This window comes from Notothenia rossii, assembly GCF_949606895.1.
Source record: "Notothenia rossii genome assembly, contig: scaffold_78, whole genome shotgun sequence".
NCBI classification, from domain to species: domain Eukaryota; kingdom Metazoa; phylum Chordata; class Actinopteri; order Perciformes; family Nototheniidae; genus Notothenia; species Notothenia rossii.
Genome location: NW_027639510.1, coordinates 69,084 through 84,094, shown reverse-complemented (window position 1 = coordinate 84,094; position 15,011 = coordinate 69,084). Strand labels below are relative to the sequence as shown.

Below are 15,011 nucleotides of genomic sequence, written 5' to 3'. Positions count from 1 at the left end.
TGAGGAGAGAGAACCCACCGGCCCAGAACAGGCCCAGGACCCCCAGCTGAACCACACCATCACTGACCTTAAGGTGAAGTTCACAGAGTTGGAGAGAGAGCTCGTACAGTTGCGAGAGCTGATCAGCCAACAGCCAACCCAGGACACCACGGTCCAGGGGGACTCGTCTGCCATCAGCACAGAGCTCACCAAGCTGAAGCAGGACAGAGACAGCCACAGGAGAGAGCTCTCCACCGTGAGGACTGAGGTGCAAGAGCTGCAGCAGGACAGAGAGAGTCACATGGCACGGCTGGCCGCTCTGACAGAGGAGGTGAGGGAGCTGAGAGAGGAGGGACAGAGCTACAGGAGAGAACTGACTACTCTATCTGAGGAGCTTCAGGAGACAGAGAGAGTTACACAGGCCCTGAAAGAGCAGCTGGACTCACACCCAGACCACAACCAGAACCCTGTGACCCCCATTGAGAGCAGCCAGAACCCTCCAACACAGCAGCCACCCTCTACCCCCAGCTCCATCTCTAGCTCACATGTAAACCCAACTCCCAGATCTCCCCCCATCACACAGACTAACACCACCCCTCATCCTCCCAGACCAGCACACCAGAGAGGGAAGCCAGACATTGTCATCGTCATCGACTCCAATGGCAAATTCATTGATGAAAATAAACTTTTCCCCACCCACACAGTGGCTCAAATCTGGTGTCCAAACACCCAACATGCCATGGACCTGCTGTCAGAGGAGCAGCTGGGATCCCCAAGCCACATCATCATCCACACCGGCTCCAACGACCTGAGGAGCCAGCAAGAGAGAGTGTCAGAGTCACTCAGAGGAGTGATAGAGAAAGCCTCCACCACCTTCCCCAACAGCAGAGTGGTCAACCCTGCGACCAAGGAAAGACCTCCACCCCGACACCATCCAAAGGATCAACAGCAACATGTCCAGAGACTGTATCCTGAGGCCCAACGTCCACTTGGCCCACCACCCCACCCTGGATATCAACTGTCTATACGACCAAGTCCATCTGTATAAAAACACAGTCCCCATCTTCGCCCGGACACTGAAAGACGTCGCTCTCAACAGAGACCAATCCACACCCCGCTGAAGGAGCAGCCCGGTCCAAAGCCCCCTTAGACCAGAAAGGCACCCCACTGGACCACCACCCAGACAACACCCATGGAGACAAGATCATGCTCATCTTCTTCCGCACCATGCCCCACTAAGATCCCACCAGGGCAACTATGATTACCCTCAAGCAAGGCCAGAGCCACTCCTGTCCCCAGGGGTCCTACCCCAACCACAGCGACGGGAGCTACACCCTGACCCACTGAGTTATGCTCAGGCAGTGAAGAGAACAGCAGGACCAACCCTTACCACCACCACCCATGTCCCTGAACCCACCCACACCCCCCCACACGACGAGCTGAGAGACATCCAGCAGATGCTCAGCCTGCTCTGCTCCCACCTGATAGGTCAGGTACCACAGTAGACAATCAGTAGTCATTGCTTGTTTTCTTGCAGTATACAGCAGACAAAAAAAAAAAAAAAAAACTGTTCTGTAAAATTGTTAAATCTATCGTATATTGAAATCCCATATATCTAATGTGTTCTTAAATCAACCTATTTATTGACAACCAGCAATTTGGGAGTTTATCTCATTTTAATGTTGAATGCTCTGAATCTTTCTCTGTTTTAAGTTTAATGCAATCTAGATCATTTATTATTTCATGTTGGAATGTCCAGGGTCTCAGGTCCTCTGCTTTTGGCCTTAAGAGCAGGACCCCAGACTTCACCAAAGAGTTAGGAGATGCAGATGTGATGGTTTTACAGGAGACCTGGAGTAGAGGAGACATGTCCACTGGTTGTCCCTTAGGCTATAGAGAGATAGTGTTCCCATCCACCAAACTCAAAGGAGTGACCCAGGGCAAGGGTTCAGGAGGAATGCTGAAGGAAAGGAAAAACTTGTAAACTCAATAGAACTCATCAAAAAAGGCACATTTTCCATTTGGCTCAAAATAAAAAGAGAGGTGGTCACCATAGATAAAGACATTTTCATGTGTACAGCATTCAGTGAAAATAGTTTCTCCATTCTTGAAGATGAGGTCAATCAGTACCAGGCCCAGGGAAGTGTACTGATCTGTGGGGACCTTAATGCCAGGACAGGTAGAGAACCAGATTATATTAGCCCACAGGGAGACAAACATATACCTGGCCAAATCAGCATCCCCCTCCCTTCGCATCCCCACAGGAACAACTTTGACAAAACTGTCAACAAAAGCGGGCAGCAACTACTGCAGCTGTGCCGAACGCAGGGCCTGTACATTGTTAACGGTCGGCTTCGAGGGGACTCCTTTGGTCACTACACACACAGCTCTCCTCTTGGCAATAGCTCAGTAGATTATAGCATCACAGACCTCGAGCCCTTCTGTCTGAGGGTATTCACAGTCAGCCCCCTAACACCCTTATCTGATCATAGTCAAATTACACTCTACATTAAGAAGACAGTAACAGACCCTCACGGAGCAGAACCCAGTAAACTGAACTATACCAAACAACCTTATAGATGGACAAACAATAGCAAGGACGACTACCAGAAAGCAATCAGAGATCAAACAATTCAATCCCAATTAGACCATTAACAGCCCACCCCGTATCCCCACAGTCATGATGGCCTGAATCAGGCTGTATGGGACATTAACAGCCCACCCCGTATCCCCACAGTAATGATGGCCTGAATCAGGCTGTGTGGGACATTAACAGCCCACCCCGTATCCCCAGAGTAATGATGGCCTGAATCAGGCTGTATGGGACATTAACAGCCCACCCCGTATCCCCACAGTAATGATGGCCTGAATCAGGCTGTGTGGGACATTAACAGCCCACCACGTATCCCCACAGTAATGATGGCCTGAATCAGGCTGTGTGGGACATTAACAGCCCACCACGTATCCCCACAGTAATGATGGCCTGAATCAGGCTGTGTGGGACATTAACAGCCCACCCCGTATCCCCAGAGTAATGATGGCCTGAATCAGGCTGTGTGGGACATTAACAGCCCACCCCGTATCCCCACAGTAATGATGGCCTGAATCAGGCTGTGTGGGACATTAACAGCCCACCCCGTATCCCCAGAGTAATGATGGCCTGAATCAGGCTGTGTGGGACATTAACAGCCCACCCCGTATCCCCAGAGTAATGATGGCCTGAATCAGGCTGTGTGGGACATTAACAGCCCACCCCGTATCCCCACAGTAATGATGGCCTGAATCAGGCTGTATGGGACATTAACAGCCCACCCCGTATCCCCACAGTAATGATGGCCTGAATCAGGCTGTGTGGGACATTAACAGCCCACCCCGTATCCCCACAGTAATGATGGCCTGAATCAGGCTGTATGGGACATTAACAGCCCACCCCGTATCCCCACAGTAATGATGGCCTGAATCAGGCTGTATGGGACATTAACAGCCCACCCCGTATCCCCACAGTAATGATGGCCTGAATCAGGCTGTGTGGGACATTAACAGCCCACCCCGTATCCCCAGAGTAATGATGGCCTGAATCAGGCTGTGTGGGACATTAACAGCCCACCCCGTATCCCCAGAGTAATGATGGCCTGAATCAGGCTGTGTGGGACATTAACAGCCCACCCCGTATCCCCAGAGTAATGATGGCCTGAATCAGGCTGTATGGGACATTAACAGCATCTTTGACAATGTGGCAGATTTATCCAAACTGAAAAAAACACAATATCATAAATCAAAAAAGTCAACCAATGAAAAGTGGTTTGATACAGACTGCAGACATCTGAGAAAAACCCTCAGAAGTTTATCAAATCAAAAACACAGACAACCTGGCAATCCTGAGCTCCGCCTCCAATATTGGGAAACACTGAGAGTATACAGAAGAACACTCAGAACTAAAAGGGAGCAACATGTGCAGCACCAACTTGAAATCATTGAAGAGTCCATTGATTCAAATCATTTCTGGAAGAAATGGCACTCTTTCAGCAAACCACACAAGGAAGAACTGGCTATTCAAAATGGGGACATTTGGAAAACTATATAGTGCCGTTACACTGAATTCGGCCCAAAATGATCTCCTCAACAAACTACAAATTCTAGAATCAGTCGTTAAAGACAACCAGAACCCTTTAGACTATAACATTACTGAGGAAGAGCTCCTGGCTAAACTCCAGGCCCTACAACCAAGGAAGGCCAGCGGTCCTGCTAAAACCCAGGCCCTACAACCAAGGAAGGCCAGCGGTCCTGCTAAAACCCAGGCCCTACAACCAAGGAAGGCCAGCGGTCCTGCTAAAACCCAGGCCCTACAACCAAGGAAGGCCAGCGGTCCTGCTAAAACCCAGGCCCTACAACCAAGGAAGGCCAGCGGTCCTGATGGCATTTTAAATGAAATGCTGAAATTTAGCAGTCATAAGTTCAACACTGCCATGTTGAAACTATTCAATCTCGTTCTGAGCATTGGACATTTCCCTGACATCTGGAGCAAAGGAATCATCACACCAATATTTAAAAATGGAAATAAATTTGACCCAAACAATTACCGAGGCATATGTGTCAGCAGCAACCTGGGGAAGTTATTCTGCAGCATCCTAAACAGCCGACTGCAAGACTTCCTCAGTGAACATAATGTCCTGAGCAAGAGTCAGATTGGATTTACACCATCGGACTACAGACCATATATATACCCTCCACACCCTCATTCATAAACATGTTCACCAAAATAAGAAGATTTTCTCTTGTTTTGTAGATTTCAAAAAAGCATTCAACTCAATTTGGCATAACGGTCTGTTCCTGAAGTTGATTGAAAACGGTGTAGGGGGGAAAACATGATATCATTAAAACAATGTATACCAATAATAAATGTGCGGTGAAAATTGGCAATATGGAAACCGATGTCTTCCCCCAAAGTAGAAGGGTGAAACATGGCTGCAGTCTCAGCCCCACCCTATTTAACATTTATATTGATCAATTTGCAAAATCATTAGAACAATCCGATATCCCTGGACTCACCCTCTCTGACACACACATTAAATGCCTGCTGTTTGCAGATGATCTAATATTGCTAGCTCCATCTAAGGAGGCATTACAACAGCAAATGGATCATCTGCAAAGCTTCTGTCAGACCTGGACCCTGACAGTTCATCTGGAGACCCTCTGTCAGACCTGGACCCTGACAGTTCATCTGGAGACCCTCTGTCAGACCTGGAACCTGACAGTTCATCTGGAGACCTTCTGTCAGACCTGGGCCCTGACAGTTCATCTGGAGACCTTCTGTCAGACCTGGGCCCTGACAGTTCATCTGGAGACCCTCTGTCAGACCTGGGCCCTGACAGTTCATCTGGAGACCTTCTGTCAGACCTGGGCCCTGACAGTTCATCTGGAGACCCTCTGTCAGACCTGGACCCTGACAGTTCATCTGGAGACCTTCTGTCAGACCTGGACCCTGACAGTTCATCTGGAAAAGACCAGGATTATGGTGTTCCAGAAACGACCCAGGGGTCAGGGGAACTCACACCGGTTGTTACTGGGCTCCACTGACAGGACAAGGCCTCAACCAGCTGGTCCTGAGGCTCACCTTTTCTAACAGGACAAGGCCTCAACCAGCTGGTCCTGAGGCTCACCTCCTCTAACAGGACAAGGCCTCATCCAGCTGGTCCTGAGGCTCACCTCCTCTAACAGGACAAGGCCTCAACCAGCTGGTCCTGAGGCTCACCTCCTCTAACAGGACAAGGCCTCAACCAGCTGGTCCTGAGGCTCACCTCCTCTAACAGGACAAGGCCTCAACCAGCTGGTCCCGAGGCTCACCTTTTCTAACAGGACAAGGCCTCAACCAGCTGGTCCTGAGGCTCACCTCCTCTAACAGGACAAGGCCTCATCCAGCTGGTCCTGAGGCTCACCTCCTCTAACAGGACAAGGCCTCAACCAGCTGGTCCTGAGGCTCACCTCCTCTAACAGGACAAGGCCTCAACCAGCTGGTCCTGAGGCTCACCTCCTCTAACAGGACAAGGCCTCATCCAGCTGGTCCTGAGGCTCACCTCCTCTAACAGGACAAGGCCTCAACCAGCTGGTCCTGAGGCTCACCTCCTCTAACAGGACAAGGCCTCAACCAGCTGGTCCTGAGGCTCACCTCCTCTAACAGGACAAGGCCTCTACCAGCTGGTCCTGAGGCTCACCTCCTCTAACAGGACAAGGCCTCATCCAGCTGGTCCTGAGGCTCACCTCCTCTAACAGGACAAGACCTCAACCAGCTGGTCCTCTAACAGGACAAGGCCTCAACCAGCTGGTCCTCTAACAGGACAAGGCCTCAACCAGCTGGTCCTCTAACAGGACAAGGCCTCAACCAGCTGGTCCTGAGGCTCACCTCCTCTAACAGGACAAGGCCTCACAGGAGACACACTTCCTGCTGCTCTGTCAAACATACCAAGACATTAGAACAAAGTTCTTTCCAAAGATAACACGTAAACTCCAAGATGTTGAATCACTGTCTGAGCAGAATCACATGCAACATGTACTTGGAGAAAATAGAGCCAGCAGCAGAGAAGCAGAGAAACATGTGAGCGCATGTCACAGCCTAAGAGACAACAACAACAACAACAACAACAACAACAACAACACCACATAACAGCTGTTCCTCTCAGCTCACTCTGATTGCTCCTCTACTTCATGTCTTTCTGTTCTTCCTTTCTTTCTTTTTACATTTGATTCTTGAGGTTTTGTAATATGTTGTTGTAAATTGTTTAATGAATGAATTGTATTTGTATTTTTTTGTTTTTCTGATCATATATCCTTTGGTTATATTGTTCACCTGACATTCATGCCAATAAAGCATATTGAATTGAATTGAGAGGAGAGAGAGGAGAGAGAGAGAGAGAGAAGAGAGAGAGAGAGAGAGAGAGAGAGAGAGAGAGAGAAGAGAATGTGAGTCTATCCACGTGCTAGCATTGTTTCTAGATGTTATCATACCGCCCTAACACTTAGCATGACGTCCGGGAGGAGGACAGGTACCTGTTGGTGAGGGTGAGGGTGAGGAGGACAGGTACCTGTTGGTGAGGGTGAGGGTGAGGAGGACAGGTACCTGTTGGTGAGGGTGAGGGTGAGGAGGACAGGTACCTGTTGGTGAGGGTGAGGGTGAGGAGGACAGGTACCTGTTGGTGAGGGTGAGGAGGACAGGTACCTGTTGGTGAGGGTGAGGAGGACAGGTACCTGTTGGTGAGGGTGAGGGTGAGGAGGACAGGTACCTGTTGGTGAGGGTGAGGGTGAGGAGGACAGGTACCTGTTGGTGAGGGTGAGGAGGACAGGTACCTGTTGGTGAGGGTGAGGGTGAGGAGGACAGGTACCTGTTGGTGAGGGTGAGGAGGACAGGTACCTGTTGGTGAGGGTGAGGAGGACAGGTACCTGTTGGTGAGGGTGAGGAGGACAGGTACCTGTTGGTGAGGGTGAGGAGGACAGGTACCTGTTGGTGAGGGTGAGGGTGAGGAGGACAGGTACCTGTTGGTGAGGGTGAGGGTGAGGAGGACAGGTACCTGTTGGTGAGGGTGAGGAGGACAGGTACCTGTTGGTGAGGGTGAGGGTGAGGAGGACAGGTACCTGTTGGTGAGGGTGAGGAGGACAGGTACCTGTTGGTGAGGGTGAGGAGGACAGGTACCTGTTGGTGAGGGTGAGGAGGACAGGTACCTGTTGGTGAGGGTGAGGGTGAGGAGGACAGGTACCTGTTGGTGAGGGTGAGGAGGACAGGTACCTGTTGGTGAGGGTGAGGAGGACAGGTACCTGTTGGTGAGGGTGAGGGTGAGGAGGACAGGTACCTGTTGGTGAGGGTGAGGGTGAGGAGGACAGGTACCTGTTGGTGAGGGTGAGGAGGACAGGTACCTGTTGGTGAGGGTGAGGAGGACAGGTACCTGTTGGTGAGGGTGAGGAGGACAGGTACCTGTTGGTGAGGGTGAGGGTGAGGAGGACAGGTACCTGTTGGTGAGGGTGAGGGTGAGGAGGACAGGTACCTGTTGGTGAGGGTGAGGGTGAGGAGGACAGGTACCTGTTGGTGAGGGTGAGGAGGACAGGTACCTGTTGGTGAGGGTGAGGAGGACAGGTACCTGTTGGTGAGGGTGAGGGTGAGGAGGACAGGTACCTGTTGGTGAGGGTGAGGGTGAGGAGGACAGGTACCTGTTGGTGAGGGTGAGGAGGACAGGTACCTGTTGGTGAGGGTGAGGGTGAGGAGGACAGGTACCTGTTGGTGAGGGTGAGGAGGACAGGTACCTGTTGGTGAGGGTGAGGAGGACAGGTACCTGTTGGTGAGGGTGAGGAGGACAGGTACCTGTTGGTGAGGGTGAGGAGGACAGGTACCTGTTGGTGAGGGTGAGGAGGACAGGTACCTGTTGGTGAGGGTGAGGGTGAGGAGGACAGGTACCTGTTGGTGAGGGTGAGGGTGAGGAGGACAGGTACCTGTTGGTGAGGGTGAGGAGGACAGGTACCTGTTGGTGAGGGTGAGGAGGACAGGTACCTGTTGGTGAGGGTGAGGAGGACAGGTACCTGTTGGTGAGGGTGAGGGTGAGGAGGACAGGTACCTGTTGGTGAGGGTGAGGAGGACAGGTACCTGTTGGTGAGGGTGAGGAGGACAGGTACCTGTTGGTGAGGGTGAGGGTGAGGAGGACAGGTACCTGTTGGTGAGGGTGAGGGTGAGGAGGACAGGTACCTGTTGGTGAGGGTGAGGAGGACAGGTACCTGTTGGTGAGGGTGAGGAGGACAGGTACCTGTTGGTGAGGGTGAGGAGGACAGGTACCTGTTGGTGAGGGTGAGGAGGACAGGTACCTGTTGGTGAGGGTGAGGGTGAGGAGGACAGGTACCTGTTGGTGAGGGTGAGGAGGACAGGTACCTGTTGGTGAGGGTGAGGGTGAGGAGGACAGGTACCTGTTGGTGAGGGTGAGGGTGAGGAGGACAGGTACCTGTTGGTGAGGGTGAGGGTGAGGAGGACAGGTACCTGTTGGTGAGGGTGAGGGTGAGGAGGACAGGTACCTGTTGGTGATGATGATGGAGGTCTTCTTCTGCCCGGGGTACGGACAGTGATCCCGGAACACCTCCCCGTCCAGCTGCTTGATCTGAGACCGCTGAACACACACACATTATTATTATTACATATTATTGCATGGTTTAGCTGAATACTCGATTCTGATTGGTCGATTCAGAACACATGACACGTTGTTAATCCAGAACAGACAGACCGCTGTCAAGGACGCTCACATCTGCACAAATAAGTCCATTCGATTTCACTGCATGCAGTTTGCTTTTCTAACCGACAAGACAAGTGCGACAAGGAAGCAGCGGAGAAGTACCGGGGCAGAAAGCCTCCTGTCTACGCAGAACGGGGCAGAAAGCCTCCTGTTTACGCAGAACGGGGCAGAAAGCCTCCTGTCTACGCAGAACGGGGCAGAAAGCCTCCTGTTTACGCAGAACGGGGCAGAAAACCCCCTGTCTACGCAGAACGGGGCAGAAACCCCCCTGTTTACGCAGAACGGGGCAGAAAGCCCCCTGTCTACGCAGAACGGGGCAGAAAGCCTCCTGTCTACGCAGAACGGGGCAGAAAGCCTCCTGTCTACGCAGAACGGGGCAGAAAGCCTCCTGTCTACGCAGAACGGGGCAGAAACCCCCCTGTCTACGCAGAACGGGGCAGAAACCCCCCTGTCTACGCAGAACGGGGCAGAAAACCCCCTGTCTACGCAGAACGGGGCAGAAAGCCTCCTGTCTACGCAGAACGGGGCAGAAAGCCCCCTGTCTACGCAGAACGGGGCAGAAAGCCTCCTGTCTACGCAGAACGGGGCAGAAAGCCTCCTGTCTACGCAGAACGGGGCAGAAAGCCTCCTGTCTACGCAGAACGGGGCAGAAACCCCCCTGTCTACGCAGAACGGGGCAGAAAGCCCCCTGTCTACGCAGAACGGGGCAGAAACCCCCCTGTTTACGCAGAACGGGGCAGAAAGCCCCCTGTCTACGCAGAACGGGGCAGAAAGCCCCCTGTCTACGCAGAACGGGGCAGAAACCTCCCTGTCTACGCAGAACGGGGCAGAAAGCCCCCTGTCTACGCAGAACGGGGCAGAAACCCCCCTGTCTACGCAGACCGGGGCAGAAACCCCCCTGTCTACGCAGACCGGGGCAGAAGCCCCCCTGTCTACGCAGAACGGGGCAGAAACCCCCCTGTCTACGCAGAACGGGGCAGAAAGCCCCCTGTCTACGCAGAACGGGGCAGAAGCCCCCCTGTCTACGCAGCGGTCCAGACAGAGACATCACATTCAGTCTGCAGTTCCTTTGGCTTTAGGGCACGGACATCTAGATACTTTCCAGGGTTTCACATCATGAACTGTGCTACTTTTAAAGCAAGCAACCAATGGAGAGAAAGAGAGGAGGTGCTGATAGAGAGAGAGAGAGGAGGTGCTGATAGAGAGAGAGAGAGAGAGAGAGAGGAGGTGCTGATAGAGAGGAGAGACTGAGGAGGTGCTGATGGAGAGAGAGAGAGGAGGTGCTGATGGAGAGAGAGAGAGGAGGTGCTGATGGAGAGAGAGAGAGGAGGTGCTGATAGAGAGAGAGAGAGGAGGTGCTGATAGAGAGAGAGAGAGAGAGAGAGAGGAGGTGCTGATAGAGAGAGAGAGAGGAGGTGCTGATAGAGAGAGAGAGAGAGAGAGAGGAGGTGCTGATAGAGAGAGACTGAGGAGGTGCTGATGGAGAGAGAGAGAGGAGGTGCTGATGGAGAGAGAGAGAGGAGGTGCTGATAGAGAGAGAGAGAGAGAGAGAGGAGGTGCTGATAGAGAGAGAGAGAGGAGGTGCTGATAGAGAGAGAGAGAGAGAGAGAGGAGGTGCTGATAGAGAGGAGAGACTGAGGAGGTGCTGATGGAGAGAGAGAGAGGAGGTGCTGATGGAGAGAGAGAGAGGAGGTGCTGATAGAGAGAGAGAGAGGAGGTGCTGATAGAGAGAGAGAGAGAGAGAGAGAGGAGGTGCTGATAGAGAGAGAGAGAGGAGGTGCTGATAGAGAGAGAGAGAGAGAGAGAGAGGAGGTGCTGATAGAGAGAGACTGAGGAGGTGCTGATGGAGAGAGAGAGAGGAGGTGCTGATGGAGAGAGAGAGAGGAGGTGCTGATAGAGAGAGAGAGAGAGAGAGAGGAGGTGCTGATAGAGAGAGAGAGAGGAGGTGCTGATAGAGAGAGAGAGAGAGAGAGAGAGGAGGTGCTGATAGAGAGGAGAGACTGAGGAGGTGCTGATGGAGAGAGAGAGAGAGGAGGTGCTGATGGAGAGAGAGAGAGAGAGGAAGTGCTGATGGAGAGGAGAGACTGAGGAGGTGCTGATGGAGAGGAGAGAGAGAGAGAGACAGAGGAGGTGCTGATGGAGAGGAGAGACTGAGGAGGTGCTGATGGAGAGAGAGAGAGAGAGGAGGTGCTGATGGAGAGAGAGAGACTGAGGAGGTGCTGATGGAGAGAGAGAGAGGAGGTGCTGATGGAGAGAGAGAGAGGAGGTGCTGATGGAGAGAGAGAGAGGAGGTGCTGATGGAGAGAGAGAGAAGAGGTGCTGATGGAGAGGAGAGAGAGAGGAGGTGCTGATGGAGAGAGAGATACTGAGGAGGTGCTGATGGAGAGAGAGAGACTGAGGAGGTGCTGATGGAGAGGAGAGAGAGAGGAGGTGCTGATGGAGAGAGAGAGACTGAGGAGGTGCTGATGGAGAGAGAGAGAGAGGAAGTGCTGATGGAGAGAGAGAGAGGAGGTGCTGATGGAGAGAGAGAGGAGGTGCTGATGGAGAGAGAGAGACTGAGGAGGTGCTGATGGAGAGAGAGAGAGGAGGTGCTGATGGAGAGAGAGAAACTGAGGAGGTGCTGATGGAGAGAGACCGAGGAGGTGCTGATGGAGAGAGAGAGACTGAGGAGGTGCTGATGGAGAGACAGAGACTGAGGAGGTGCTGATGGAGAGAGAGAGACTGAGGAGGTGCTGATGGAGAGAGTGACTGAGGAGGTGCTGATGGAGAGAGAGAGAGAGGAGGTGCTGATGGAGAGAGAGAGAAAGGAGGTGCTGATGGAGAGAGAGAAAATAGGTGCTGATGGAGAGACAGAGATTGAGGAGGTGCTGATGGAGAGAGAGAGAGGAGGTGCTGATGGAGGATGTGCTAATGGAGAGGAGAGACTGAGGAGGTGCTGATGGAGAGAGAGAGAGAGAGAGAGAGAGAGAGAGAGAGAGAAAGAGAGAGAGGAGGTGCTGATGGAGAGGAGAGACTGAGGAGGTGCTGATGGAGAGAGAGAGAGAGAGAGAGAGAGAGAGGAGGTGCTGATGGAGAGTGAGACTGAGGAGGTGCTGATGGAGAGAGAGAGACTGAGGATGTGCTGATGGAGAGTAGAGAGACTGAGGAGGTGCTGATGGAGAGAGAGAGAGAGGAGGTGCTGATGGAGAGAGAGAGGAGGTGCTGATGGAGAGAGAGACTGAGGAGGTGCTGATGGAAAGAGAGAGACTGAGGAGGTGCTGATGGAGAGGAGAGAGTAAGGAGGTGCTGATGGAGAGAGAGAGACTGAGGAGGTGCTGATGGAGAGAGACTGAGGAGGTGCTGATGGAGAGAGAGAGACTGAGGAGGTGCTGATGGAGAGAGAGAGGAGGTGCTGATGGAGAGAGAGAGAGAGGAGGTGCTGATGGAGAGAGAGAGAGGAGGTGCTGATAGAGAGAGAGAGAGAGAGAGAGGAGGTGCTGATAGAGAGGAGAGACTGAGGAGGTGCTGATGGAGAGAGAGAGAGAGGAGGTGCTGATGGAGAGAGAGAGAGAGAGAGGAAGTGCTGATGGAGAGGAGAGACTGAGGAGGTGCTGATGGAGAGAGAGAGAGAGAGAGACAGAGGAGGTGCTGATGGAGAGGAGAGACTGAGGAGGTGCTGATGGAGAGAGAGAGAGAGAGGAGGTGCTGATGGAGAGAGAGAGACTGAGGAGGTGCTGATGGAGAGAGAGAGAGGAGGTGCTGATGGAGAGAGAGAGAGGAGGTGCTGATGGAGAGAGAGAGAGGAGGTGCTGATGGAGAGAGAGAGAAGAGGTGCTGATGGAGAGGAGAGAGAGAGGAGGTGCTGATGGAGAGAGAGATACTGAGGAGGTGCTGATGGAGAGAGAGAGACTGAGGAGGTGCTGATGGAGAGGAGAGAGAGAGGAGGTGCTGATGGAGAGAGAGAGACTGAGGAGGTGCTGATGGAGAGAGAGAGAGAGGAAGTGCTGATGGAGAGAGAGAGAGGAGGTGCTGATGGAGAGAGAGAGAGGAGGTGCTGATGGAGAGAGAGAGACTGAGGAGGTGCTGATGGAGAGAGAGAGAGGAGGTGCTGATGGAGAGAGAGAAACTGAGGAGGTGCTGATGGAGAGAGACCGAGGAGGTGCTGATGGAGAGAGAGAGACTGAGGAGGTGCTGATGGAGAGAGAGAGAGAGACTGAGGAGGTGCTGATGGAGAGACAGAGACTGAGGAGGTGCTGATGGAGAGAGAGAGACTGAGGAGGTGCTGATGGAGAGAGTGACTGAGGAGGTGCTGATGGAGAGAGAGAGAGAGGAGGTGCTGATGGAGAGAGAGAGATTGAGGAGGTGCTGATGGAGAGAGAGAGAGGAGGTGCTGATGGAGGATGTGCTAATGGAGAGGAGAGACTGAGGAGGTGCTGATGGAGAGAGAGAGAGAGAGAGAGAGAGAGAGAGAGAGAGAGAGAAAGAGAGAGAGGAGGTGCTGATGGAGAGGAGAGACTGAGGAGGTGCTGATGGAGAGAGAGAGAGAGAGAGAGAGAGAGAGAGGAGGTGCTGATGGAGAGAGAGAGAGAGAGAGACAGAGCAGGTGCTGATGGAGAGGAGAGAGAGGAGGTGCTGATGGAGAGAGAGGAGGTGCTGATGGAGAGAGAGGGACTGAGGAGGTGCTGATGGAGAGGAGAGAGTAAGGAGGTGCTGATGGAGAGAGAGAGACTGAGGAGGTGCTGATGGAGAGAGAGAGACTGAGGAGGTGCTGATGGAGAGTAGAGAGACTGAGGAGGTGCTGATGGAGAGAGAGAGGAGGTGCTGATGGAGAGAGAGAGACTGAGGATGTGCTGATGGAGAGTAGAGAGACTGAGGAGGTGCTGATTTAGAGAGAGAGAGGAGGTGCTGATGGAGATAGAGAGGAGGTGCTGATGGAGAGAGAGAGAGAGGAGGTGCTGATGGAGAGAGAGAGAGAGGAGGTGCTGATGGAGAGAGAGAGACTGAGGAGGTGCTGATGGAAAGAGAGAGACTGAGGAGGTGCTGATGGAGAGGAGAGAGTAAGGAGGTGCTGATGGAGAGAGAGAGATGAGGTGCTGATGGAGAGTGAGACTGAGGAGGTGCTGATGGAGAGAGAGAGAGAGAGAGAGAGAGAGAGAGAGAGGAGGTGCTGATGGAGAGTGAGACTGAGGAGGTGCTGATGGAGAGAGAGAGACTGAGGATGTGCTGATGGAGAGTAGAGAGACTGAGGAGGTGCTGATGGAGAGAGAGAGAGAGGAGGTGCTGATGGAGAGAGAGAGGAGGTGCTGATGGAGAGAGAGACTGAGGAGGTGCTGATGGAGAGAGACTGAGGAGGTGCTGATGGAGAGAGAGAGACTGAGGAGGTGCTGATGGAGAGAGAGAGGAGGTGCTGATGGAGAGAGAGAGGTGGTGCATATGGAGAGAGAGAGAGGAGGTGCTGATGGAGAGAGAGAAAGGAGGTTCTGATGGAGAGAGAGACAGGAGGTGCTGATGGAGAGAGAGAGAAGAGGTGCTGATGGAGAGAGAGAGACTGAGGAGGTGCTGATGGAGAGAGAGAGAGAGGAGGTGCTGATGGAGAGAGAGAGAGAGGAGGTGCTGATGGAGAGGAGAGACTGTGGAGGTGCTGATGGAGAGAGAGAGAGAGAGAAAGAGAGGAGGTGCTGATGGAGAGGAGAGACTGAGGAGGTGCTGATGGAGAGGGAGAGAGAGAGAGAGAGAGAGAGAGAGGAGGTGCTGATGGAGAGGAGAGAGAGGAGGTGCTGAAGAAGAGAGAGA

At 52.9% G+C, this 15,011-nt stretch overlaps 1 protein-coding gene across 4 annotated transcripts in view; it reads right to left on the bottom strand.

Annotated features, from left to right (window-relative positions):
• Positions 1–15,011, bottom strand: part of LOC307027741 (intermembrane lipid transfer protein VPS13C-like) — a 62,017-nt gene that overhangs the window by 5,625 nt on the left and 41,381 nt on the right. For 3 of the 4 annotated variants that reach the window (XM_079696043.1, XM_079696044.1, XM_079696045.1), the window contains exon 31: positions 9,025–9,116. The exons of the other annotated variant lie outside the window; for it this stretch is intronic. In XM_079696043.1, coding sequence (XP_079552169.1) covers positions 9,025–9,116 — 92 coding nt within the window. The remainder of the gene's footprint in view (positions 1–9,024; positions 9,117–15,011) is intronic. 4 annotated transcript variants of the gene reach the window in all.